This window comes from Macaca fascicularis, chromosome 1 (assembly GCF_037993035.2).
Source record: "Macaca fascicularis isolate 582-1 chromosome 1, T2T-MFA8v1.1".
Taxonomy (NCBI): Eukaryota; Metazoa; Chordata; class Mammalia; order Primates; family Cercopithecidae; genus Macaca; species Macaca fascicularis.
In genome coordinates this window covers 140,757,377-140,784,324 of record NC_088375.1, presented here as the reverse complement: position 1 = coordinate 140,784,324, position 26,948 = coordinate 140,757,377, and the positions used below count along the sequence as shown (strand labels likewise).

The following is a 26,948-nucleotide window of genomic DNA, read 5'->3' as shown; positions in this document are numbered from 1 at the left end:
CCTCGTGATCCACCCACCTCAGCCTCCCAAAGTGCTGGGATTATAGGCGTGAGCCACTGCTCCTGGCTGAAGCCATGATTTTTAGTTTCTGTCTCTAGTGATAAGTGGAAAAGAGGGATGAAGAAGGGGCTTTACTGGTCCAACCAGAGACAGAAACTAAGAACCCCTTCTCCCTCTTGGACACCTCTGCTTCAAGGGATTCTTGTATCCACTGAAGCCCATCCATATACCCCTTGGAGTCTTATCCATCCAAGATGATTCATCACCAAGATTCCTTTTCTTCTACACTTACTATGCAAGCAATTACACCTGGAGCAATCACTTACTTCTCCTGCCATCTCAGCTCCTGGGTTTTCTTTGTTGTACACTTTTTTCTTTCCCTTTCCTTCCACTTTTGGTAGGCATGAGCTATGTAAGCAATAGGCAATGACCACAAAGCCCTTCAGAGGTCCCTCCCATGCAGAGTGCCATAAAAATGGGCAGAGGGGCATCTGCGGGGCCCTCTGGAGGCCTTACCAGCCAGGAACAGCTGCCTCTCTCCCATCTCCACTGTGCCAGTTCTCTGTCTCACAAGCATCTCTGCAAAATGGCATCTTCCAAAACTGAGCTGTGAGACAAACATCTGCTTGTCTTCAAAATGGCTCTGTAATGCACCCCGGAGGTAGGAGGCTAGAAAGAGAGCCAGGATGGGTTCCAGTCTTTACCACTAGCTAGCTGGGTGACCTTGGGGGATTAACTTCTCTGAGCCTCAGTTTCCTCCCCAAACTTACCAAGTTATTGTGAGCATCAAGTGAGATATCACACGGGGGGCCTGGCACCCAACACACAGTAGGCACACAACGAACGTGAGCTTCCTTCCCCCTTCGAAGGAAGGGACGACAAACCCCATGTTCCCCACTGTACTCACAGGGCACATACCCACCCACACACTGGGCTACAGGAACCACAAGAAGAGGGTGGACACCCACCCATGCCATGAGCCACTGACCACTGGCTGGCTCCCAGCTGGTACACTTAGGAGCTGGTATAATAAGGAGACTTTTAAGAGCTTTTAGCCTTAAAATATATGTTACTCATTAAATTTTAAAACTGCTTATTAAAATACCACATATGGTTTTAATCACACTTGCTCAGATGTCTCAGGATTTTCTACTCCAGAGTCTCTATCATGTTAGGAGCTAATAGGCAGCAGGTGTATCCACAGCATCTGCCCACATGACCCTAATCCAGGGAACTCCTGGGTTCATCCACAACTACCAGCTCTCCATGTACCATCCTTGTCTGAGCTAATCTGACTGGGGATCCTGTGGGCCCCCTCTGCCTATGGGGCCTGGGTGACACCCCTTCTTTCCCATTGCCTTGGGACCAAGCTGGTTGCAGAATTGGACTTCAACCTCAGTCCTGATTGGATGCCCTTCAGAATCCTCACTCCTCCAGCCCCACCTCCCCCTGCCCTGGCCCTGCAATTCAGCCCTGGGAACAGATCTCCCATGTGTGTTTAGCATCCCCAGAGAACCACCTCTCATATGCCGACTCCTTCATACTTCCCTGGCCTGTATTACTGGGTTGTCTGATAGCAACTAATTCTAGAACTACAACCGTGTCTGCTATAGCTCCTCGGATGCTGTGACCCCTCTGTCCTCTCTAGACTTTTTCTCTGTGTCCTCCCAGATACTGCCTTCTGCCTGGATCTCCTTCTCTCAAGTCCCTAATGGCAGGAATCTGCCAGAGTTACAGTGCATTCTTCCAAAGCCACCCATCCCTATCTCCACCCAGAAAGGCTGCCAAGTGGCTGAGTGGATGAACCAGCCTGCAAGGGATCACCTGCCTAGGAAGACAGGAACCCAGGGGTGGAGGGCGGGGTCTGTACCAGGTGAGAGATGGATCAGGAGTAACCACACCCATTCCAGCCTGGAGAGAAAATGGTCTTATAAATTGCTTTTCTGTTGTCAAGCAAATTCTAGCCATGTAAACAAAATATTTCAGCGGGAAAATATCCCTTTTTCATGGTCATAAGCTGACCATGGGCATTACCATCTGAGTGATGTACTGGATAATTCTGCATCCTGCCAAAGTAGCTGTGAGAATCAGTCCAGATGAGAAGTTCTGAACCTAGGGATGGACTGGGGCTTCCATGGGCCACTAGAAACTGTATACAAACTGTTGTGTTCACTGAAGAGAGGGGTTATTACTTTTACCCAATCTCAAAGAGTCATGTGACCAAAAAATTCCTTCTGATCCAGAAAGACTTTCAGTGGCATGTGAGAAAGGAGGTGAGAATACCCTGGTGGTCACGGAAGTGAGTAACGACTGATAAAGCATCCTGGCTGGCCACCTTGCACATACCCGCGCTGTAGCAGGGATGTGGCTGGTAAGAGGAGGGGAGAGATAGCCTTGAGGCAAGTAGTATTGCAGTTCCTAATGGTCACTGGAGCAGCTTTAACCAGCATGGGAACTCCTTCACTCAGTGGGTGGAAGGACCTTCTTTGCATATAATACTTAGGACAGAAAACCCCTCCTCACCAAGGACTTCAGAGATGCCTTGAAGAAGAATGCAGCAGTCACAGACACCGTTTCACCCCACTCACCCTGCGTGCAAGGTCCCCAGGAGCCCGCATTTCTTTTTTTTTTTTTTGAGACAGACTCTCACTCTGTTGCCCAGGCTGGAGTGCAGTGGCATGATCTCGGCTCACTGCAAGCTCCGCCTCCCAGGTTCAGGCGATTCTCCTGCCTCAGCTTCCCGAGTAGAAGGGACTACAGGCACCCGCCACCATGCCTGGCTAATTTTTGTATTTTTAGTAGAAATGGGGTTTCATTATATTGGCCAGGCTGATCTCGAACTCCTGACCTTGTGATCCACCCTCCTAGGCCTCCCAAAGTGCTGGGATTACTGGTGTGAGCCACCACGCCCGGCCAGGAGCCAGCATTTCTACAGAGAACTTTTACCATAGTGTCCTATTTCATACTCATACTAGGAGAGGAGTATTAAGTATTATTATCTCCATTTCACATGTGGGATCAAACAGCTCTTAAAGTTAATGATTAAAACAACAATGAATCATAATGGCTGGCTCTATCTGCTGTGATGAGGGAAGCATGGAGAACACCTGGTCACCAGAAGTGCTTTATCTTATGCAAATCTGAAAGGCAGACCTCCCTCCAACTGAGGGACAGATACTTTTGGCAACACAGACAGCAGATCTCATCTGCAATAGTCCATCAGAGAGCCTAGTCCACGCACAGCTGAAAGGAAATGGCAGGGCTGGGACGGATGGATGCTGACGTCAGAATCTGAGAAGAACCAGGAGGCAACAAGAAGGGCTAAGGGACCGCCTTTGTCACATGGAAACACAAACAGTACGCCTTCCTCTACAGGAAGAGGCCAACTCAGAGGGTTCTGTGCATGGAAGGATCTCATTGACTGCCGGCCAGTTTCTTCACTTCCTAACGTGGTCAACTGCCAAGCACAATGCTGTCTGCAGGAGTGACACCCAGAAGGTCAACATTTGCCCTTCCTGGTGCCAAGGTGGGGACAATGAATTCTTTTGCCAGTGGCTCAAGGATCTGGGTATACCTTGCAGTGTATACCCAAATGGGTGGAAGGGCTGGGTGGAGGAAGGGAGAATTACTAGAGAGAGCAGTAGAAACCCATCTGGGTAACTCTCCAGGAACACCAGGCCTCCCGGTTGGGTCACTTGTGATAAGAGGTGGGAATCTGTCCAAGGACAAGCTATAGATCGCTGGGGATCCACATCCCCTCTGGACACCCCCACCCCCTGCCCATAACTTATCTGTAACAGCAGTGAATCTGGCAAACTTGGAGGCAATAGGTATCCAGTACATAAACGAGGAGGGAGATAAACTGGGGAAAGATGGGAATAGGACTTGGAAAGATTTTTTTTTTTTGCAAAATTTAGCATTCATGTGTCAACATTTTATATATGTATCCTGAATAGAGATAACGGAAATATAGCAGAATATACTTCTGATCCTAAAAATGTAGGGGGGTAAATGGTATAGACAGCAGGTGGTGGCTATTATATTTAAAAGCTTTACTGAGTAGAATGTGTATTCATTCTTTAAATGGATGTGTGAGCCAATCAGAATACTGAACACTGAACGGTCCAAGAGTGAGCAGGTGAATGACATGAGACCAAACAGAGTCCTTCCCTGAGACTTTTCGAACAAGGGCTAAGGAAGACACCCCCTTTTCCCCTTGGACCACAAGTTTTAAGAATATAAGCCTAGAGCAGCCCACAGTCAGGCCCCACTGCATAAAGAAGCTGATGGAAGAGAATGTGGCCAAAGTGCTGAGAGAAGCAGATGCAAGAGACTAAGGTCCTAAAAATGTTTTCCTTCCCAGAAGTAGTCATCAACCCAGGCCACTCCACCCATGCCCTTCCCAGAGGTAAATTTCCTAGCTTACACCATCAATGTGCGCTTACAGGCTCACCTTATCAGTGTAAGATTAAAACTTGAGATGAAGATGTAACATACTGTGTCGGGCTATGCTGGAGATTATGTGTATAAAATGTGATCTCTGTATCTGAGAAACGCTACAAGGAGCCAACATGAACTGATGTTACATGAAAACATGCATATTATACACCCATTAATAATAGGGTTGTGCACTCATGTGTCAGCAATGAATGGAAATTAATGGTGTTTTGCAGTCTATTCCAGGGACTTCCATGGAAATAACTGAGTTGTCTTGAGTTTTTAAGGATAACGATGACATGAATTTGCCTCTAGGAAGAGGGAGAGGGATTCCTACTGTTGGAATGTCCTATGCCACTGGTGTAGGGGTGAGTTCTGCTCCCACACCCAGCACCTCCCAGCCAGGGGAAAGCATGAACCAACTGCACTCTCAGCCCTGCTTATGTGGCATCAGCACCATCAGCTCCTGGAGAATGTTTCCAAAAGGCTATTCTGCTATGTGGAAGGCCACAGACCCAATTCAGAGGTACTGGCTGAGACACCCCCTTTCTGACGCCAGGTGAGCTTTACCTGGTACAGTCACCTGGGAGGGCAACCTTCATGACTTCTTTCCAGGTCAAAGGACAGGATGTTTATATCATCTCCAAATCACATTAGAATCTTCCCAAATGTACTCCTTAGACAGTCCTTAGGTGGACATGGCCTGGAAGTTTGGGAGCCCCTGCTCTTAGTCTGTGTGGGCCCATTGGGGTTTCCTTCTCCCCTTGCTATTCTTCTACTTGTCCCAGTAAGAAGCCCTAGCTCCAACCCTGTCCTCCAGGGTTCAGCTACTGAAGCACTCATTAAAATGACTGGTGCCCTTGTCTGTTGGCCTCACGACCCATGTCTTATTGTCATCATTAGAAAGCCTGAACATGATAGGGGCCCACTGAACATCTGGAGATAGCTCAGGGATTCTCAACCTAGGGTCCACAAACACCTGGAACTAAGATGTGCAATAAGTGTGCATGCATACTTCTGGAGACATGGCTCTTATTCATGATATTTGCAAAAAGGTAGGGGCCCTTCCCTCTCTCCCCAAAAATAGTTCAGAACTGCAGAGGTGTGAGGGATGACAGGCCACAGAGGAGTTATGCTCCTCACTGGGTGAGCCAGCCTTGCCAGCTTCTGGCTGAATTAGGGCTGCTTCCCACTTTGGCCCTAAGAGTCATTTTACTCTCTCAAACTCTGAACTAGCTCCCAAACTGGGAGAGGCTTCCAGAATGCAGTAATCCCCAACTCATACCACCTGTACTCTGTTCAAGTAATCCTGAAACCATGAGGTAAGGGGACTTGACTCCGTTCTGTCAAGGCTTCGTGTAGCGACCATGAGGAGACAAAGTGGAGGTGACTGAATCGGGATGGACTCAACTGAACCACACAGACCCCTTCAAAATACACCCACCGGGGCCTGGTAAAAATAAGAATCCAGCTGGAGACTGGTGGTCACAGGAAACAGTCCATCAGCTTCCTTATTTCTTCTGTACAAAAAGCTCTTTTGAGAGTGTGAATGGGGGCTTTATATAGTAAGTTCTCATCCACAGGCTAATAAATATGTGAAATGGCTTCTCAGACCAGGTTCCTGCAGCCTGGACACTGAGGTCATTCAAGAAACAATTAGATGCCATCTGGAGAGGGCTGGGACTCGAAAGGAAATTGCCTTGAAGGGCCAAACAGCATGCTCTCATTCCCAGAGTCTGACACATCCTTATCTTCATTCACATAAAGGACGGATGGAGCTCAGCCAGCAAATCCACACTGGGAGCATAGAAGGAGCCAAGGCTGCAGCAATTAATAAAAGCTTAAGGATCAGGAGAATGCGCACTTCCAGCCTGCTGCAAGTAAATGGATCCCTCCAACAAATTTCTCCCTCGACTGCACTTGCACATTCAAGCAGAGCACCTTGCCATAACCCCAGCCTTGGCCCCACCAAGCTTGGGGTTTTCAGAGTTTTAGTGTAAAGCAATGAGAGGAGAGTTACAATTGCTTCTGGCCTAGCACTTTACAGTATATGATAAGCAACCAGATCTTTACATTATATCATGACTTGGTTATGTTACATAGAGTTAGCATTTCTAGAGGCATCATAATCCACTCCACTGCAAGGAACAGGCCCACAATTGAGAACCCTTACTTCGAGGATTGACTCTCAATTTTTTCCTTATTTTTAAATGAAAATTTAATGTCTTTTTTATATTAATAACCAGTCTCTTTAAATGTAAATGCAACTGTTGGGCAAGCTGAGCTTAAAAGTAAACTTTGCTAGAGAAATAAATATGGATTTAGATAAACAAGAGGGGATTATTTGTGCTTTAAGTGTTTTTGCAGCTTTTAGTCTCTTAAGTAGCAAAAGACCCTGTGGTACAGTGGTGCTCAAAGTGTGGTCTACAGGCTGGTCTGCAGGCTGGGGGGAGGTTTCTGGAGGTCTGAGAGGTCAAAACTTATTTTCATCATGATACAGAGACATTTTTTGCCTGTTTCACTGCTGGTGGTGCAGAAGCTGTGACGGGTGAATTCCTGGTGCCTCAGCACAAAGCAAGGCAGAGGCACCAAACTCTACCAGAGGCCATTGCACTCTTGACTCCCACTGGCTCAAAGAATTGAAGAAAAAGAGCCAGTTCCACCTAGAAGTCTTTGATGAAGCAGTGAGAATTACTCACTTTATTAAATCTGGGCCCTCGAGTACATGTCTGTTTAGTATTCTGTACAATGGAACAGGACATGCACAGAAAACAATTCTGCCGCGTTTCCAAGCACAGAGTTTGTCTGAAGGAAAAGCAACTGTGCAATTGAATCGTGGGCTCAACTAGCTGCTTTTTCGTGGAACACAGTTTTTACTTCAAAGAATGTCTGACAAACTTGGTTATTCAGACTCGGGTATTTATTTGGCAGCCATTTTCTGAAAAACGAACAAAGTGAGCCTGTTACTTCAAGGAAAACAACAGACAGTGTTTGTTGCCAATGATAAAATTCCAGGTTTCAAGTGAAAACTAGAATTTTGGAAAACTTGTATTCACCACATGAGTTTGACAGCTTTCCAATACTTTAATGATTTTTCTGATGAGATCGGTGGTCATATTAATGAATGTGAGTTTTGATATTACATAGTGAAATATGTAACATTTATCAGATCTGCATAACTTATAAACCAATATTTTTCAAATGGCCAATGCATGATGATATAAACTTATGCATGGGTAAAAGATCCCATTCAAATTGCAAGAGAGATCCATTCAAATTGAATTTTAAGGAAATAAAACAAGTTCATTGACAGGATTTCAGAGTCCACACTGCAGTTAACCTCTAAGGAATTACAACTTGTTGAGTTCTACTCTAGTATCAAAGACCAACATCTGTAATGATTTGAAGAGGCTATTAAAATACTCCTCCCTTTCTGAACTGCATACTTGTGCAGGGCCACATTATTTGAGACTTCAACCAAAATAACATAAAACAACAGAGTGAACAATGAAGCAAATATAAGAATCAAGTTGTGTTCTATCAGACACTAAAGAGATCTGCAAATATGTAAAACAATGTCATTCTTACCACAAATGTACATTCACTGGTATATAATGGGTTTACTCTTATTTTTAAATGAATAAACATTACATGAAATGCTCATTAAGTAAAAATAAATAAACATTTAAAATATTCCATTTTAATTTCAAACATGATGAGTATCAATAGCTAGAAGTCACACAACAAAAACTTTTTAGGGTCCTCAATAATTTTTAAGAGGTCTTGAGACAAAAGACTTCAAGAACTTCTGCTCTAATATTTACTTGCTTTACATAATTTTGATTGAGCCACAAGTTTTCAGTGTCTTATCTATGGAGTAGACTAAGGTATACAATTACAGGGGTGTTTTTATTTTTATAAGTAACTATCATAAAAACACTATTAGAAAAAAATTAGAAACTGAGAAAAAGGTAAGAAACAACAAATAAAAAAGAATCTTTCAGTTGCCAAGAAGCTTTATTTTGACCCATTATGTGACACTGAATCATTCTACTCCTAGATTTTTATCTTCTGAAAATTCTTGCACAAACACACGCCAAGCCACCTCCACTGACAACAGCACCATCCTACCAGTATCAGGTGTGGCTCCTCTCTTCCCCCACCTCACGTCCAATCCATCAGGAAGGGCTGATGGCTCCTAGAGCCCCCTTCTTCACCACCTCCCCTGCTCTCGCAGGTCCAAACTACCATCATCTCTCATCTGGACAATCACAGTGGCCTCCCCACTGGTCTCCCTGCTTCAGCCCCTGTCCCCTGCAGTCTAGCAGCAACACAGAAGCCAAAGTGAACCTGAGATGCCTCCCATCTCATTCCAGAAAAAATTAAAGTCCTTACTCTGACCCACAATCCCTCGCACATCACCTTCTGCCGCTCTAACACCAGCTGCTTTCACCAGCTCGAGCCTCTGGCCTCCTGGTTCCTCCATGGAAGAGGCGGGCCCTGGCTTCAAAGCCTTGCCCTTCTTCTTCCCCTTAGACATCACAGTTGACTTGTATTTCCACTCAAAAGTCACCTTCTTGGTGAGGCCTTCCCTGGTCACCCTATCTACAATTTAATGTCCCCTTACCCCAACTTTCATAGCTCCTTTCCCTGATGCATCTTTTCTGCTAAGCACTCATCGTCAGCTAACAGGATTGACTTGATTGTCTTTCTTATTGTCTTCCCAGTCCTCCACCCCCAGAGTAAAAGCTCCATGGGGGCAGGGATATTGTTTTGTTCACTGCTGTATCCTCAGCCCCTGGAACAGTGACCAGCACAGGCAAGAGACTCAACAAATATTTACCAAATGACTATGTACTAACCACAAAACTGTTTCTAACAGAATATTAGCAAAACCCAAATGTCAGTAGGGAACTAGTGAACTATAACTGTATTTCATACAATGGAATACTGGGTACCCACTCGAAAGGAGGGAGGCCCATACGTTTAATATGGAATGATGTCCAACGGAAAAAGCAACTTGCAAAGTTATATGTAGTTAGATACATTGGCAATAAATAAATACAACTCCTCCCAAACTCATTGTTCTCTGAACAACGTGATCTTCTCAGAATCTCTTTTCTGATTCAAGAAACATGGAGCACCTACTGCTTCTCCCAAGGCTCCTCCCACTGTTCTCTCCTGCTGCAGTCAGCCTGAGCACATGCTGTCTCCCAGGCATGCGGTCTTCTGCCTTACCCAATACCAGCACCCTTCCTGCCAAGCCTAGACATTTTTTCAGATATCAGATCACGATTTAAATACCAGTTGTTCCCAGGAAACTTCTTGGTTACCAGAGGGGACTTCAGGCCAAATGCAAACCTCCTATCTCAAAATCTACATACAGTATCATAGCATTTTACAGCTCTTCGTTCAAGAACACTGACAATTCTAATAATAAAATTCCCTGACAATTTAAATCTGCTTTTTCATATATTGTAAACACAGCTCTTCTTTCTGAAGTTGAATACAATGTCCTGACACGCTATTACATTTAATATTAAAAGCTCTCAGGATATTTAGAAACCGAATTGTAGCCAAATGTTGAACTGTTGTGACACTGGTGACCACTAGAGGGCAGAGCTTAACAGCAAATGATTCTAAAGCTAGCCATCCAGGCCTCTCATTTTGGTGTTGAAGTTAGATTGCCTATAGTTAACAAGATCTCCCAAAGAGTAGACCGGTCTAGGCCATAGAAGTTGCCAGAACTACACTTTTAAAAACAGTGTATATCTCTTCCCAAATACGTGAGTTTTTAAGGTGACAACAGCAACCCCACAGTTTTGATCGTGTACCAGGTGGGCAAGAGAAGGTAGACTGAGGTTAGGTGTGGGAACCTCCTTGCTGTTTTGAAATAAAAACACTAAGGATTTCTGGAAAAATTTTAGAGACATCAGCATTATCTGCTTTGGGAAACATAAAAGTTTTTAGAACAACCTCATTCCCCCTTCCCTAAATTTAAGTGTCCAGTGTGTGTACATTTTAAAATAACTGAAGAGTATAAGTGGATTGTCTGTAACTCAGTAAACGGTGATGGATGCCCCATTTACCCTGATGTGATTATTACACATTGTATGCCTGTATCAAAATATCTCATATACACCTACTCTGTACTCACAAAAATTAAAAATTAAAATAAATGCCCTTGTGCATCTGGTGTGTGTGCTCAGTCACTAAACAAAAGAAGGGTCTTGGTCCTCAGGACTCACATGCTAGTGAGAAGTCTTATTTTTAAAGGTAAACAAATAAGGCCGGGCACAGTGGCTCAAACCTGTAAGCTCAGCACTTTGGGAGGCCAAGGCAGGCGAATCACTTGAGCTCACAAGTTTGAGACCAGCCTGGCCAACGTGAAACCAGGTCTCTAAAAAAGAAAAAAAAATCAGCTGGGTGTGGTGGTGCATGCCTGTAGGCCCACCTACTCATGAGGCTGAAGTGGGAGGATGGTTTGAGCCTGGGAGGCAGAGATTACAGTGAGCTGAGATTGTGCCACTGCACTCCAGCCTAGGTGACCAAGCCAGACCTTGTTTCAAATAAATAAATAAAATTTGGGACAAACGAGGATAATATACAGAGTAATGAGATAGTGACTTGGGGGCTGTTTTTAGTAGGGATGTCAGGGAAGGCTGTTCTGAGGCAGTGAAATGTGAGTCAAATGAACCAGCCACATAGGGAGTGGAGCCACAGTCACTAAGCTGGTATTTGCTGAGTGCTAACTACATGTGGGGCACTGTGCTAAGAACTAAGAACTTCACATGTATTCACTGTTTAATCCCCCGAAATTCCCATTTACTGCTAAGGAAACTGAGCTCCAGAGAACTTCAGTAACTTCCCCAAGGTCATACAACCAAGAAATGGCTAAAACAGGGCTCTGGATTTGTATTCGTTTCCCAGGACTGCCATGACCAATTACCACAAACTTGGCAACTTTAAAATAGAAATGTTTTTATTGTCTCGCAGCTCTGGAGGCTAGAAATCCTATATAAAGTATCCGGAGGTCCACGATGGCTCTGAAGGCTGCAGGGAGGAGCCTGCCTTGCCTCTCCCTCACCTCTGGTGGTTGCCGACACTCCTGGGCTTGCAGACTCATCCCCCAGTCTCTGTCCTCACATGGCCTTCTCCCTCTACGCCTGTGTCTGGTCCAAATCTCCTTCTTCTTACAAGGATACCAGTCACTGGATTAGAGCCTATCCTTGTCCAATATGACCTCATCTTAATTTGATTATATCTGCAATGACCCTATTTCCCAATAAGGTCACCATTCACAGGTACTGGGGGTTAGGACTTCAACATACCGCTTTTGGGGGACATAATTCAACCCACAGCAGTGTCCTTGTCCTAGCACTCACTCCAAACCACTCAGCTATTCTGCCTCAGAACCTTCCAGGCCAATGGGAAGGCAAAGCCCCAGGGACACTAGGGAAAGCCAGGGTGGCAGAGGACAGTGACTATTGGGGTGGCAGGAGATGAGGTTAGAGGTCGGCAGGCCACACCAGATTCTAAGTCCAATATGGAGCTGAGTCCCGTCAGAAGCCACAGTTTCAATTCTTGCCTGCCTGTTAGTTTTTGAGTCTCTCAGCCATCCCTACAGTTTGGGATCTCAGAAGAATCCTTCCTTGAACTAAGGAGGATGGTGCCTCAGCTACAAGGCTGACGCCTGCAGCACAGAATACAAATCCACACAGAATGTAAATCTGGTCTTATTCCTCTCACTGGCCAGACCATGTTCCTTTTAGCACCTCCAGAGGGCAGCTCCAGGGTTTGACCTTATCTCAAACCATCAAGTTCAGGAGGCCCAGTGAGAAGTCACTTCTCTCTGACTTGGGGCACAAGAAAATTCATCTCAGGCTGCATGGACAAAGCAGTGTCTGGGCTGAGGAGTTATCCAGGCAACCCTCAGTCAGGAGCAGTCAGGGTTCAAGTACCAATGCTGCCCCACACACCTGTTCATCCATCTGGGCTAAAGATGCCAGAACTGACCAGGGCAGCAGAGAGATGCTGCTCAGAGCTGACAGGTACACCTCACAAGATGCAGAGAGGGGTCCAAATCCTGCACAGTGTGACAAAAGCACTATCCTTGTGATTGTGCAAGATCACAAAACTTGCCCAAGGACTCACTTTTGTTGAAAGCCTGTTAGGCATTATTGGGAAGGCAAAACAGAAACAGTAAAGGTGCAAAGACTCTATAGCAAGGGTCAGAAAACTTTCTGTAAAAGGTTCTGTTAGGCTTTTGGGGCCGTAGTGTCACAACTACAGAGGCCCTGACTTAACAATGCTTCCACTGATTTTCAACTTTACGATGGTGTTAAAGTGATACGTATTCAGTGTGCTTCAAATTTTGAAATGTGATCTTTTCCAGGCTAGCAACATGTACCATGACACTCTTGGGTGATGCTGGGGTAAACTATAATATTCAGTGGGCTAAGCTATAACATTCGTTAGATTAGGTGTATTAAATGCATTTTCAACTTAGGATATTTTCAATTGATGATGGGTTTATTGCAATGTAGCCCCATTGTAAGTGGAGGAGAATCTGTACTCAATCCCACCATTATAGGAAAAGTAGCCACAGACAATACATAAATGAATGGGCATTGCTGTGTTCCAATAAAACTATTGATGCACATCAAAACTGGAACTTTATACAATTTTGCCACTCTTCTTTTGATTTTTAAAAAGCCATTTAGCACTTCGGGAGGCTGAGGCGATGGATCACCTGAGGTCAGGAGTTCAAGACCAGCCTGACCAACATGATGAAACCCTGTCTCTAATAAAAATATAAAAAATTAGCTAGGCATGGTGGTGGGTGCCTGTAATCCCAGCTACTTGGGAGGCTGAGGCAGGAGAATTGCTTGAACCCAGGAGGCAGAGGTTGCAGTGAGCCGAGATTGCACGGTTGCACTCCAGCCTGGGCAATAAGAGCGAAACTCCAACTCAAAAAAAAAAAAAAAAAAAAAAAAGCCATATTAAAATATAAAATCCACTTTTAGCTTAGTGGTCATACCAAAATAGGTGGTGGGCTAGATTTGGTCTTAGGCTATAGTTTGCTGACTCCTTGGTCTAAAGATATCCACAAATGCTCAAAGATTAACAACACTGTGGTAACAAGGTTTCCAAATGGACATCCCCTTTCCTCCCTATTTACTGGCTTCTGGCACAATGCTAGGTACTGGTGTGGTCCCGGGAACTGCCCCTAGCTTCTCTCTCACCTGCACCATTTACACCCTGTTAGAATCTCTCAGCTTCCCTAATAACTGGGTCTTAATTCTATCTCTAAAAGGCCTTCAGCATGTGACCTAACTTTCCATTCCCACTGTGACTATCTCAGGTTAGACTCCTGGTAACACTTTCCTGCCACCTGGTCTGACCTGACTGAACAATTACAAACACATGGTATATACTAAAAAAATATCTGTTGAAAGAGCCACTGCAGTCAAAAATCTTCAAGCTTGGCACTTTCTCCATTTCATCAAGGGTCGGGCCTCCCTGGTGTGGCCCATCTCAAAATGGAAAATTTCTCCTGCTGAGGTGGCAGCACTTAAGGACTGAAATATAAGGCTTTAACTTGTCTTTTTTTGTTTGTTTTGATACAGAGTCTTGCTCTGTCGCCCAGGCAGGAGTGCAGTGGTGCAATCTTTGCTCACTGCAACCTCTACCTCTCAGGTTCAAGCAATTCTCCTGCCTCAGCCTCCTGAGTAGCTGGGATTACAGGCACTCGCCACCATGCCCAGCTAATTTTTGTATTTTTTTAGTAGTCAGGGGCTTCACCATGTTGGCCAAGCTGGTCTCAAACTTCTGACCTTGTGATCCGCCTGCCTCAGCCTCCCAAAGTGCTGGGATTACAGGCATAAGCCACCACACCCAGCCTAGCTTGCTTTTTAAGCTCAGGCTTATTAGGTATAATTTGCATTCAGCAAAAGTCACCCTTTTTAGTGCAATTCCATGAGCACTGACAAACAACCCAGTTGGGTAACTATCACTACAATCACCATACTTCTATTTCTATCGCCCCCAAAAGCTCCCTGGTGCACTTCATCTCTTCCCTAACCTCTTTTCAACCATTTATTTGTTTTCTGTCACTATAAGTTTTGCCTTTTCCAGAATATCATACAAATGTAACTATAGAGTATGTAGCCTTTGAGACTGTCTACTTTCACTCAATGTAATGTATTCAGGATTCATGCATGATACGGTTTGGCTGTGTCCCCACCCAAATCTCATCTCAAATTCCCATGTGTTGTGGGAGGGACCCGGTGGGAGGTAATTGAATCACGGGGGCAGGTCTTTCCCATGCTGTTCTCATGATAGTAAATAAGTCTCATGAGATCTGATGTTTAAAATGGGGAGTTTCGGCTGGGCACGATGGCTCATGCCTATAATCCTAGCACTTTGGGATGTCGAGGTGGGCGGATCATTTGAGGTCAGGAGTGCGAGACCAGGCTGGCCAATACGGCAAAACCCCACCTCCACTAAAAACACACAAAAATTAGCTGGGCATGGTGGCCCATGCCTGTAATCCCAGCTACTTGGGAAGCTGAGGGAGGAAAATTGCTTGAACCCAGGAAGTGGAGGTTGCAATGAGCCAAGATCATGCCACTGCACTCCAGCCAGGGCAACATAGTGAGGCTCTGTCTCAAAAAAAAAAAAAAAAAAAAAGGAGTTTCCTTGCACAAGCTCTTTTCTCTTGTCTGCTGCCATGTGAGACATGCCTTTCACCTTCCACCATGATTGTGAGGCCTCCTCAGCCATACAGAACTGTAAGTTAAATAAACCTCTTTCTTTTGTAAATTGCCCAGTCTGGGTATGTTGTTACCAGCAGCGTGAAAAGAGACTAACACAGTGTTTCTGTGTATATCAATAGCCCATTCCTAGGCTGGACACAGTGGCTCACACACGTAATCCCAGCACTTTGGGAGGCCAAGGCAAGAGGAAGGCCAGAGTTCGAGATCAGCCCAGGCACACAAAGAGACCCCATCTCTACAAAAAATAAACAAGTTAGCTAGGTGTGGTAGCGAGTGCCTGGAGTCCTAGCTACTCAGGAGGCTGAGGTGGGAGGATCACTCAAGACCAGGAGTTTGAGGCTACAGTGAGCTATGATTGCACCACTGAAATCCAGCCTGGGCAAGAGTGAGACCCTGTTTCTTAAAAAAAAATAAGTAAATAAAAGTCCATTCCTCTTTATGGTTAAATAATACGCCATTGTATGGGTGTACTACTTTTTTCCTGTTGAAGGACTTTGGGGTTGTCTCCAGTTGTTTTTGTCAATTATGAATAATGTCACTATAAACATGGATATAGACTTTTATACGGACATGTGTTTTCATAAGGTTTTACTTTTTATAAATGGCCACATTTTCACAGACCTGAAGGATAAGATTCCACTGAATGAGAGAGACTGTCGTCCATACCTAGGATGTGGGAACATCCTACCTCAGCATTTTTCGTAACTGTAGTAACACCAAACCTCCCAAGAATATTTGCAGAGAATGTTTTTGGGGTGGAGTGGAAGAAGTTGGATGGGAGCTCCCTTTCGTCCCTCTGCATATGGGCCCTAGAGCAGGCCAGGGCTGTTTTACATTCACTGCTGGCGGCGTTTGATCTCTGGTCCCACAGGGGCCAGCGCTGGCTCTGCCAATGTGCACACTCAGGCAAAAACCTGCAGAGCCAGCCAATCGGTCCATTATTTGGTTCATATAACTTGTTAAAATCTCACGGAATGTACAGCGTGCCATTGTTTTTGTAAGTCCCTTTCATACTTTGCGAGCTGGCTAATTCAGAGCAGACTGGCCTGCTTTCCTGCTGGAAGAAAAGGCTTCCCTCAAAGACAGCTATTTAACTGTGACCACGGCTGCAGCCATCTTGAGCACAAAAAGGGAGCTGAAGTCACGTCACCCCTTCTCCACTGAGGTCTCCGGCAGCCAGGGCACTTATTCTTGGCGCTGGAATTTGCATAATTACTCCTTTTTAAATATGCTGGGTGACCTAATGTATCCCCAGCTGGCTGCAGGAAACGGCCTTGCTGAGATCTAAGCCTTGGATGGCCTGTAACATCTATAGACCTAGAAGATCCTTTGGGAAGGAGAATTTTCAGAGCATTCACCCCACAAAGGACAGCTTCCTGAGTTTCTCTGGGGTCATCTGTACTGTGAAGGGAGAAGCTGCAGGGCGCTGTCCCCACTGAGGATAACAGCTGCAGCCTTGTCCTTTCTCCTCCTAGCCTGCGCAACAAGCTCAGAGACTGTAGGTCATTCTATTACAGCTCACAGTGGGTCTAACAAGAACCCACCAAGGCTGACTACAAAAGAAAGAGGACATGCCTTCACTAGGAATCTAGCCAGGAACAAAAGGCTGCATTCCGTCCTGACACTTCCTCACTGCAGTCGCCTGGAGAGCAGGCCTTTGTCCATAGCCGGGCAAGCGTGCTGTTTACAGCCTGGCTACAAAAAACCACTTGCCTACTCACGGCTAATTTGAAAAAAACAGGCATTCCAATATTTTTTTCCACTTCACCATATTTTCTAATGTATCTTTTTTGACGACAATTTATTTAAAAATGGAAAATGTATAATAAACACTTCTTCTAAAAGAAAAATCACCCAGCCCTGCCCTAGCCAATCACTTCCTCCCTTAAAAAACTACAGCTTAAATCACCCCCAGAAAAAGAACTCTTTACTAAAATAACTGTAGGGCTGGTGTGTGAAGAGGCCAAAAAGAATTAGTCTTGGCCCAGCATGGTGGCTTGTATCTGTAATCCCAGCACTTTGGGAGGCTGAGATAGGAGTATCACTTGAGGCCAACAGTTCCAGACAAGCCAGGGAAACATAGTGAGACCTTGTTTCTATAAAAAATAAGAAAAAAATAGTCAGGCATGGCGGTGGTCATCTGTGGTCCCAGTTACTTGAGGGGGCTGAGGTGGGAGGATTGCTTGAGCCGAGTAGTTCAAGGCTTTGGTGAGCTATGATCAAGCCACTGCACTCCAGCCTGGAACAGAGTAAGCCCCGTCTCAAAAAACAAAATAAACAAAACAGCACTAGTCTTGAGCCTAAAAGGAATATAGGTACAAAGAGGAAGGAGAAAACGTAAATTTTTTTTTTTTTTTTTTTGAGACGGAGTCTTGCTCTGTTGCCCAGGCTGGAGTGCAATGGCCCAATCTTGGCTCACTACAACCTCCACCTCCCAGGTTCAAGCAATTCTCCTGCCTCAGCCTCCTGAGTAGCTGGGATTACAGGCACCTGCCATCACGCCCAGCTAATTTTTGTATTTTTAGCAGAGTTGGGGTTTCACCATGCTGGTCAGGCTGGTCTCGAACTCCTGACCTCAGGTTTTCCACCCACCTCGGCTTCCCAAAGTGCTGGGATTACAGGCGTGAGCCACCACACTCAGAGGAGATAATATACATTTATATTTAGTGCAGGTTGTGGGGGCAACTTCTGAAGCTTAAAGATGCAGTTCCAGGGGAAAATAAAAGGAAGAGAATGATAAAGAGTGGAAGCGAGCCTAGGCTTCATAGGTTCAAAGAGGGTTACAGAAGTGAAACATAATGGATCACAGAGCAATGCAGCAGTGCTGGGGTAACTTCCACTCTTCTGGGAACACTGTGGTGGCAGTTATGATCTGTCATGGCCTTGGTCTTCATATCCAAGATACAACATGAAATGGTATCCTGTTCCAACCAATATGGCAATCTTAGGATCAACAGGGATATCGCACAATTAAGAACTCCTTACCACTGGCTACAAGATTTTCCTCTACAGCCTATTCTAGGCATGGAGAATCCTAAAAACTTAAGCTAGAAGGAACATTAGCCCACCCCAAGGTTTCTATTGTGGGGACAATGGAACCCACAGAGAGCAGGTGGCAAATCCAGGGTCACATTACTAATTAGAACAAGAGTGTGGGCTGGGTGTGGTGGCTCACGCCTGTAATCCTAGTATTTTGGGAGGCTGAGGGGGGTGTGGATCACAAGGTCAGGAGATCGAGACCATCCTGGTTAACACCGTGAAACCCCATCTCTACTAAAAATACAAAAAATTAGCCAGGTGCGGTGGCGGGCGTCTGTATTCCCAGCTATTTGGGAGGCTGAGGCAGGAGAAGCGCTTGAACCAGAGAGGCAGAGGTTGCAGTGACCCAAGATTGTGCCACTATACTCCAGTCTGGGCGACAAAGCAAGACTCCGTCTCAAAACAAAACAAAAAGAACCAGAGTGTGGACCCAGCTCCCTCGCTGGGGTGGGGGGTCTCAGGGGATGTGAGTCTCTGTTGGAAAACTACCTGGGAAGGGGATCGCATGGAGCTGTTATCATTTATTAACATTTTAGCACTACTATTTTATCAAATTTTCTAAGCAGCTACTTGATAGTGATCTAAGAAACTGGACACAGTGTAATTGTGTTTTAATGAGGTAAAAATCTAGCCAAATGCAATGGGGCAGTGAGTAGATTCAGCAGCATAGAGATAACCTTCTACTTCATAAATTTGCCTAGGGTTATTGGCTCTAAAAGATATTTCCTCCTATTAAAAAAAAAATGTTTGGTTTTATCTAGGGTAAGATATGCTAGGTACGCAGAGGAAAATTCCAGAGCTGTATGCCAGGAACCGAAGTCACTAACTACGTGGTCAACAGCAGGAGGAAGGTGGAGCCACTCTGGAGGGTTCGGCTTTCCAATCTGGAAGAAATCTTTCCTTTCAATCTTGTGAAATAGAAATCAATTACGTTTGACCACAGAAAAGGACCTCATGATTAGACAAAAGTTAAAACCAAACTCTCAAGATGATCATGTTCTGAGCTACTATGAGGGGAAAAAATTGTGAGGGGAGAAGGCTAAGAAAAACGGGGAAAGAAAATAAAAGAAAAGAAAAATTCTCTCCTTTAAATGCCGGAATTAAAGAGACAGAAACAGTGAGGAATGAGATCCCCAAATCCCTGGGCTACTTTGGATCTGCAATTTATTTTCCTCTCACATCCAAATATCAAATTGAGCCTTTGGGGTCTTGGTGCTGTCAGAAGTCCCAGCAGGAGGCCAGCCTGCTGGACAAGGTAAAAGAGCTGCCAAACAGCCCTGGGGCTTCCCAGCCATGCATATTTTCCTCCATTCCACTTGGGATGAACGACCGGTAGCTAAGCAACCGAGAAACTGGTCCCCTTTCACCCGGCATGAATGTACTGCAACACAAACGGTGCGCGGTGCTAGAAGGACACACCTACAAACTGCCAGAGCTGAACGCTGGATTCTTTCTCCACCCAGCTCTCTCCTGCCATGACACTGCAGTCCCCTCGCTCCACCAGCTACGAGGGTCAGCCTCAATACCTTGTCTCTCCCAGACCCGAGGAGGCAGGAGGCAGTCCCAGACCTCTCTCTTCTATCCCAGACCTCTCTCTTCTATCTGGGCACTGAAAAAACCAAGGGAAGATGGCTGGAAAATCTCTGATGGGGAGGGGAGCAGCATTTTTTTTTCTTTTTTTTGAGATGGAGTCTCACTCTTGTCGCCCAGGCTGGAATGCAATGGTGCAATCTCAGCTCACTGCAATCTCCGCCTCCTGGGTTCTCCTGCCTCAGCCTCCCGCGTAGCTAGGATTACAGATGCCTGCCACCACACCCGGCTAATTTTTGTCTTTTTGGTAGAGACGGGGTTTCACCATATTGGCCAGGCTGGTCTCGAATTCCTGACCTCGGGTGATCCGCCCGCCTTGGCCTCCCAAAGTGCTGGGATTACAGGTGTGAGCCACAGGGCCCAGCAAGGGAGCAGCATTTAAAGACACAGGGAGGGAGGGAGACCTGGGGCTGGAGCTCCTGCCAGTATTTGGACTGCTATCTGTTGGCCACAACTGGGTGCTTCCCCTGCCCGGATGAGACTCAGGATACGATAAGACTCTCCCCATTCTGGGGTCAAAATGGATCCTACAATTTGGCTTCGTGATGCTTGTTTTTTTGACCAATGAATCTGAACCCACTGGAAGGGGTCTTTATGAGACAACATAATTCACATAGAACTATTTTTCTCTAAGCTCAAGAGGCAGTAAGTGCACAAGGGGATTGTAGACAAGAAGTTAAGGGGGTCAAACTGCACCTCAGTTTATCTGCAACTCTCTCACCTCCCTTGATTTATCTCCAGCCATGAGGCACCAGCTGGCATCAACTTATGAGGCCTTCCTGGCACTAGTCAGCCTGGCTCCACAGGGCAACTAAGTGTGAGAAGTCCTACATCAGACCCAAGCCAAGAAGATGGGTCCCTTGGTCCTCTTGGACCTTTACATCAGAGACCGCTATGGACGTGCTTTCAGAGCCTTAGTGTCCATAGAGGCAAATGAAAATACCCCACATTGGCCCAACACATTCCCAAACCATCCCTCTAAGCCAAGGTGAAGTGAAAAAGAAAAAAAAGTGATACATTTAGGAAGGATAGAGACACATCATTTATAAGGCTCTGACTAGATTCAGATCAAGTTAGGAGGAAAGGGTACCCTTCGGAATACCTCAACATGTTCTTGAAAAGGAACCTCTGAACCTCAAAGAGCAGTTCCATCACATGTCACTGCCAGGAGAAGGCAAAGAGAGCCCAGATAAACAGAAGCCACTGACAACTCCAAAATCTCTTCTTTGTCAATACCACTCAACTCACAATGATTGATACTCACAAATGAGATGCAATAGCTTGGATAATACCTAAACAGGCCATTCCAAAATCCTCTATATTTAGCTTGAGAATGCACCACCAAATTATCTTAAAAGGGGTTTGGACTTTTGTAAAAGAAAAGACTGAGGTATTGGAGTAAGAAGAAGGCAGAATACTTGCTGAGCACAGCCAGACTGGCCCATGGTAGGAGACAGCCAATTTCTGAAACATGGCATGGAGTGATTTTTAAAGGGCTGTTGTTACACACTGCAGAATTCTAAAGTGCATTTTTCTGCCGGGCGCGGTGGCTCACGCCTGTAATCCCAGCACTTTGGGAGGCCGAGACGGGCGGATCACGAGGTCAGGAGATCGAGACCATCCTGGCTAACCCGGTGAAACCCCGTCTCTACTAAAAAATACAAAAAAACTAGCCGGGCGAGGTGGCGGGCGCCTGTAGTCCCAGCTACTCCGGAGGCTGAGGCAGGAGAATGGCGTGAACCCGGGAGGCGGAGCTTGCAGTGAGCTGAGATCCGGCCACTGCACTCCAGCCTGGGTGACAGAGCGAGACTCCGTCTCAAAAAAAAAAAAAAAAAAAAAATCACAGTCTATGCAAATAGCATCCTCTAATACTTTGCAATGCATAACCTGCACAAAACATGTGATGCATCTGGGAGGGACACAGATACACTATTTATAAAGCTCTGGCCAGATTCTGGTGCGGTGGCCCTGCAGGTTTAGGATTACACATTTTCTCCCATGAAAACACAGCTCAGTTGTCATTCAGGGATAAGAGGTGGGAAAAAAGAATATCCACCTCTATTCCAACAAACTTCCACCGCCCCAAGTGGCCAAGTGGTTCTACTGGAGCTTCCTCCTCTTCCGTCTATCCTCTGGTCTTTTAAAGAGGGAGGAAATGGCAAGACTCTGGGGAAGGCATGGGTACTCACACAAGAGATAGGCCTACACACTCTGAAACTAGGATGCTGCCCTTGGGATAGTGAAGGTGGAATGAGGCTCCTGATTCTAAACTCTAATTCTTGCCACGATTTCTCCCAAAAAATAACTATGTTGTCATAAATCCAAGAAACCAAATGTGAGAATCAGACTTCTTTCTTCTGTAGGAGGTGCCAGAATACAGTTTCAAAAATAAAAGAAAATAAAGCAAACAGCAACACCGGAAAATGAGGAGGCAGAGGGAAGAAGTGAAAAGCATCTTTTCTTCCTGCTCAGAAGAAATACATTATTTAGAAGGGTTGAATATTTAGAAGCCTCGACTGCCAGTCCTGCTGGAAAGTAACTAAGTACCTAATATTACTACTTGACCCCAGATTAGCCCTGAACAAGAGGGTGGCTCTTGGAATGGAAAAGATGGCTCACAAAATCTCAGGGAGCCTTCGGTCCTCCACTGAAGGTAAATATGGGTCCACAATTCCTCATCTACATTCCAAAATCCAAAAAACTCTACATTCCAAAATCCAAAAAATCCACAAACATAAAAAAAACCTCACTTGGCAGCAAACTCATTTGGTGACAAAATGTAACCTGAACTACATAAAATAATTTGTCATCTATTTATCCCTCTTAGTGTGAATATTCTTACATGTCACTGTGAAAATAATGAGTGTGATTACGGAGTGCTGACCCCAAACCTCTCTGGGGGTATTACTATACGTACCATATTACCTTTCTGGGGAAAAAAAAAAAACTCTGAATTTTAAAACATATCTGGCTCTAAGGCCAGATAAGGGTACCTGTAATAGGATGACATGAGACCCCTACAAAATTTACCAAAGGCCTAAGGGAGTCAAATTTCCTCCCGTTGTTTTGGCGAGTCTAACCAGCTTTTTACACAAACCAGGCTGCAGCATTATTTAGCAACTTTGTGATCCAAATGGAAAATCTACTACCCAGGGTCACGGCTACATGTTTAATACTGATTTCCTACCTTCACATATTCCAGAGTTGGGTCCAGAAGATGTGGATCCCTGAAAAGAGAAAATATAAATATAAGAATGGTTGGGAACGATGCATTCTTACATTGAGTATAATATGTCCAACATTATTTCACCCTATTCATTAAGTTACTAAGCTGGGCCCCATCTCCCAGACAGTATTCACGACAAGGTGTGTGTGGTGGGGTGGATGACACCATCGTGACCTCAGTCTAGAAGCTCCCACAGGCCTCCCTGTGAAATTCAGGCCCCAGAATGTTAGAGTATTTATATGTGGTAATTCTAGATTTACTTGAGCATAGAAAGTGAAAGTCTGAAGCAAAGAGCTCAGGGGGTGGCAGAGGTGGGAGGCAGGCAGGACTGGGTATGGGAACGTATGGCACTTTCGGTCACTGGTGGTGTCTGGGTTAATCCCCAAAATATCCCCACCAGTAACTGTGTCGTGCCCACATTGACAATAAGAAAAGAGAGGCTTAGGCGGGTGGAGGGGCTGCCCCAGGTTGCCCAGTGCCTGGGTGATGGAGGGAACGGAGCCTTCTCTTCTCATTGCTGGCTGTTACCCACCCACTCCTGGTGAAAACCTCAGCAATTCATCCTACTGTTCTGTGTGCCCAGTGTTTTTATTCCCCCATATAGGCCAGGTGTAGTGGCTCATGCCTGTAATCCCAGCACTTTGGGAGGCCAAGGCGGGCTGATCAAGGCAGTTCGAGTGGGGAGTTCGAGACCAGCCTGACCAGCATGGAGAAATTCCATCTCTACTAAAAATACAAAATTAGCCGGGTGTGGTGACACATGCCTGTAATCCCAGCTACTAGGGAGGCTGAGGCAGGAGAATCCTTTGAACCCAGGAGGCAGAGGTTGCGGTGAGCCAAGATCACACCATTGCACTCCAGCCCGGCTAACAAGAGTGAAACTCTGTCTCAAAAAAAAAAAAGAGGCCAGGTGTGGTGGCTCATGCTTGTAATCCCAGCCTTTTGGGGGGCCAAGGCGGGTGGATCACTTGAGGTCAGGAGTTGGAGACAAGCATGACCAACATGGTGAAACCCTGTCTATACTAAAAATACAAAAAAAAAAAAAAAAATTAGCCGGGCGTGGTGGTGGGCGCCTATAGTCCCAGCTACTTGGGAGGCTGAGACAGGAGAATTGCTTGAACCCAGGAGGCGGAGGTTGCAGTGAGCCAAGATCACGCCACCGCACTCCAGCCTGGGCGACAGAGCAAGACTCTGTCTCAAAAAAAAAAAAAAGAAAGAAAAAAAAGAAAAATTTTAAAAAAGTCAAATATACAGAGAGAGAATAAAACAGCGGTTATGGTGATGGGGCCAGAAGGGAGAGGAAATGGGGAGATGTAGGTCAAAGGATAAAAAGCAGCAGATATGTAGGATGAACAAGCCTAGAGCTCTAATGGACAACATGAGGACTACAGGTAATACAATTATACTGTACATGGGTTTCATGCTGAGTAGATTTCAATTGATCTTGCCACAAAAACAAAAGAGTGGATAACTATGTGAGATGATGAATATATTAATTTGCTTCAACTATAGTCACCTTTTAAAGAGTACATGTATTCCATAGCATCATGTTGTATATCTTGGATACATACTGAGGACTAAGCTCTGATTTTTTTTATCTTGCCCGAATTCCTATCTAAGGGGTCTGGAGAGTCATGCCCTACAAACCATAAATTCTCATCAGATGGGTTTTATTTAACCCTACATATCGTGTCTTACTTTCCAATCTGACTCTGGCAAAACATGTGACAAAGAAGAAAGTCAAAATATTTTACTCTGAAATATGTTTCTTTGATATCTTGAAATGGCGCTGCAAAGTTGTCCTTTATGGCGGAAAATTTTTATCTGTAAAGAATCTCCATTAACATAGCTAGATCTTTTTCTTCCAGGCCCTCCCAATCCTAAAGAGATTAACTAAAAGTCTAGCACCTTTTAAAGATTGGAATAGGAAACATTTGTCATCTGTTGTCTCTAAGGACAGCCACTATAAGACTTCAAAGGAACCTTGGTCTCCACAATCTTTTATCTTAACCTGAACATTTCCTTTCTATCAATCCCCGGTCTTTAGACAAACTCAACCAATTGTCAACCAGAAAATGTTTAAATTCACCTACAGCCTGGAAGCCCCTGCTTTGAGTTGTCCCGCCTTTCTGGACCAAACCAATGTATTTATTAAATGTATTTGATTGATGGATGGCTCATGCCTCCCTAAAATGTATAAAATCAAGGTGTACCCCAACCACCAGGGGCACATTCTTTCAAGATCTCCTGAGGGCTGTGTCACAGGCCATGGTCACTCATATTTGGCTCAGGATAAATCTCTTCAAATATTTTACAGTTTGACTCTTTCCATTGACAATAATTTGATGCCCAAACACGTGGGGCCTCAGAGAAGACTCAGGACCCTGAAGGAATTGCCGGAAACTGGAGCTAAGGTACCAGCCCGGGCCCACTGAAGCCTCACCCAGTTTGAGCTTCTCCTCTGGTGGAACTGGTAAGTCCACCTGAGCTCCGGACCTCCCGTTTTGGTGGATGGTCCTTAATTTATTCTTGAGCTGATTTTTCTCCTAGGAAATCGTGTAAGATCCTAATTCTAGTTCAAAGGTGCATTCTAAAGGGTCTCCTCTATTGCTTTTTCTCTCAGAATTAATCTCAATTTGGCTTGGCTGTGCACATTTGTATAAGAAACTGAACTGTTGTTTTCATAGGTAAATGAGAGACAGTTTTTTCAGCTTTGAAGAGAAAGGGCATTTGCTCCTCCCAGCCAAAAGGCGCCCATGGGTGACTGGGGGCCTCGTGGGAGTGTCTAGGGGGTGGATCCCCCACAACGTGCAGCAACCCTGCAGGGAAATCCTCAGTACAAATTCATTTTACAAACGGCTCGTCCAGGACACGTATCCATCCACCACACAAATCCCTAGGCCAGAACTCAGTTCCTCCTTTCAAGAAAAAACAAAACAAAACAAAACACGTGGGAAAGAAATACTCTAAAAATAAGGAGAATGATCCCCTTTCGAGTACTCCATAGGTTTTATGGCACCTGAACTTGCCAGAGTTTATGTAAAATAGAAGTAATATGGTCTTTGTACACATTTACATTAAGGAAAAGGAACCCTAAGGTCGACCTGCAAACTATAGAGTCCCTAAATTCTCTTTTTCTATTTTCCTTTCTGCCTACTTTAAATCTGCTGTTACTTTAAACCACTGTTTGGATCTAACTGTTTTTTTTTGTTTTGTTTTGTTTTGTTTTTTGCAAGCCAGCGAATTTATACTTATTTCAAGGCTAAAGCACTAAAGTAAAGCTACAGGATCTCTGTTTGTATATGTGTGTATACATGTATCTATGTATATTTAAAAGGCCATTGTAAATTATACATGCATTTTATGATATGCGTATTATATGTGATACACACATTAAATATAAATATATAATTTTATAATATATATGTTTAATTGGCAGCTAAATTCATTTTAATTGCCCTCTAGCACACCAAACTTTTTCTCCCTATAGCTCATCATGTAAATTTTGCTATCGGATCTTCACCTGAGTTGTTTCCTTTAATATGCAGATTTAGGACTATTTAGCTAAAAACTGCCTAGAGTGATGCAACATGTTATCAAGAATTTTGAATCTAAGCTAGAAAAAAGGAAAAAGTCTTTATGAATCTATAAAATGTATTTCTATCAGCATGCCTAAATACCTCTATGTATTTATACATTGTGTAAACAATGTTTCACTACTAAAAATACATAAAGCACTCTAATTAATTGGCTTAAAAAATACGTAAAAGCCCTTAACCAGATATTTAAAAGACTAGTCAAATGCTTTTAGACATAACCCTACAAGGTTTGAATTAGACAAAGATATTTCACCTTTAATAAGAACATTAAAAAGAAAA

The 26,948-nt window shown here is 44.7% G+C and overlaps 1 protein-coding gene across 1 annotated transcript in view; it reads right to left on the bottom strand.

The window, feature by feature from the left end:
* Positions 1–26,948, bottom strand: part of BCAR3 (BCAR3 adaptor protein, NSP family member) — a 121,613-nt gene that overhangs the window by 58,241 nt on the left and 36,424 nt on the right. Inside the window, exon 3 of the mRNA XM_005542694.4 lies at positions 23,032–23,071. Within this exon, the coding sequence (XP_005542751.3) occupies positions 23,032–23,071 (40 nt within the window). The remainder of the gene's footprint in view (positions 1–23,031; positions 23,072–26,948) is intronic.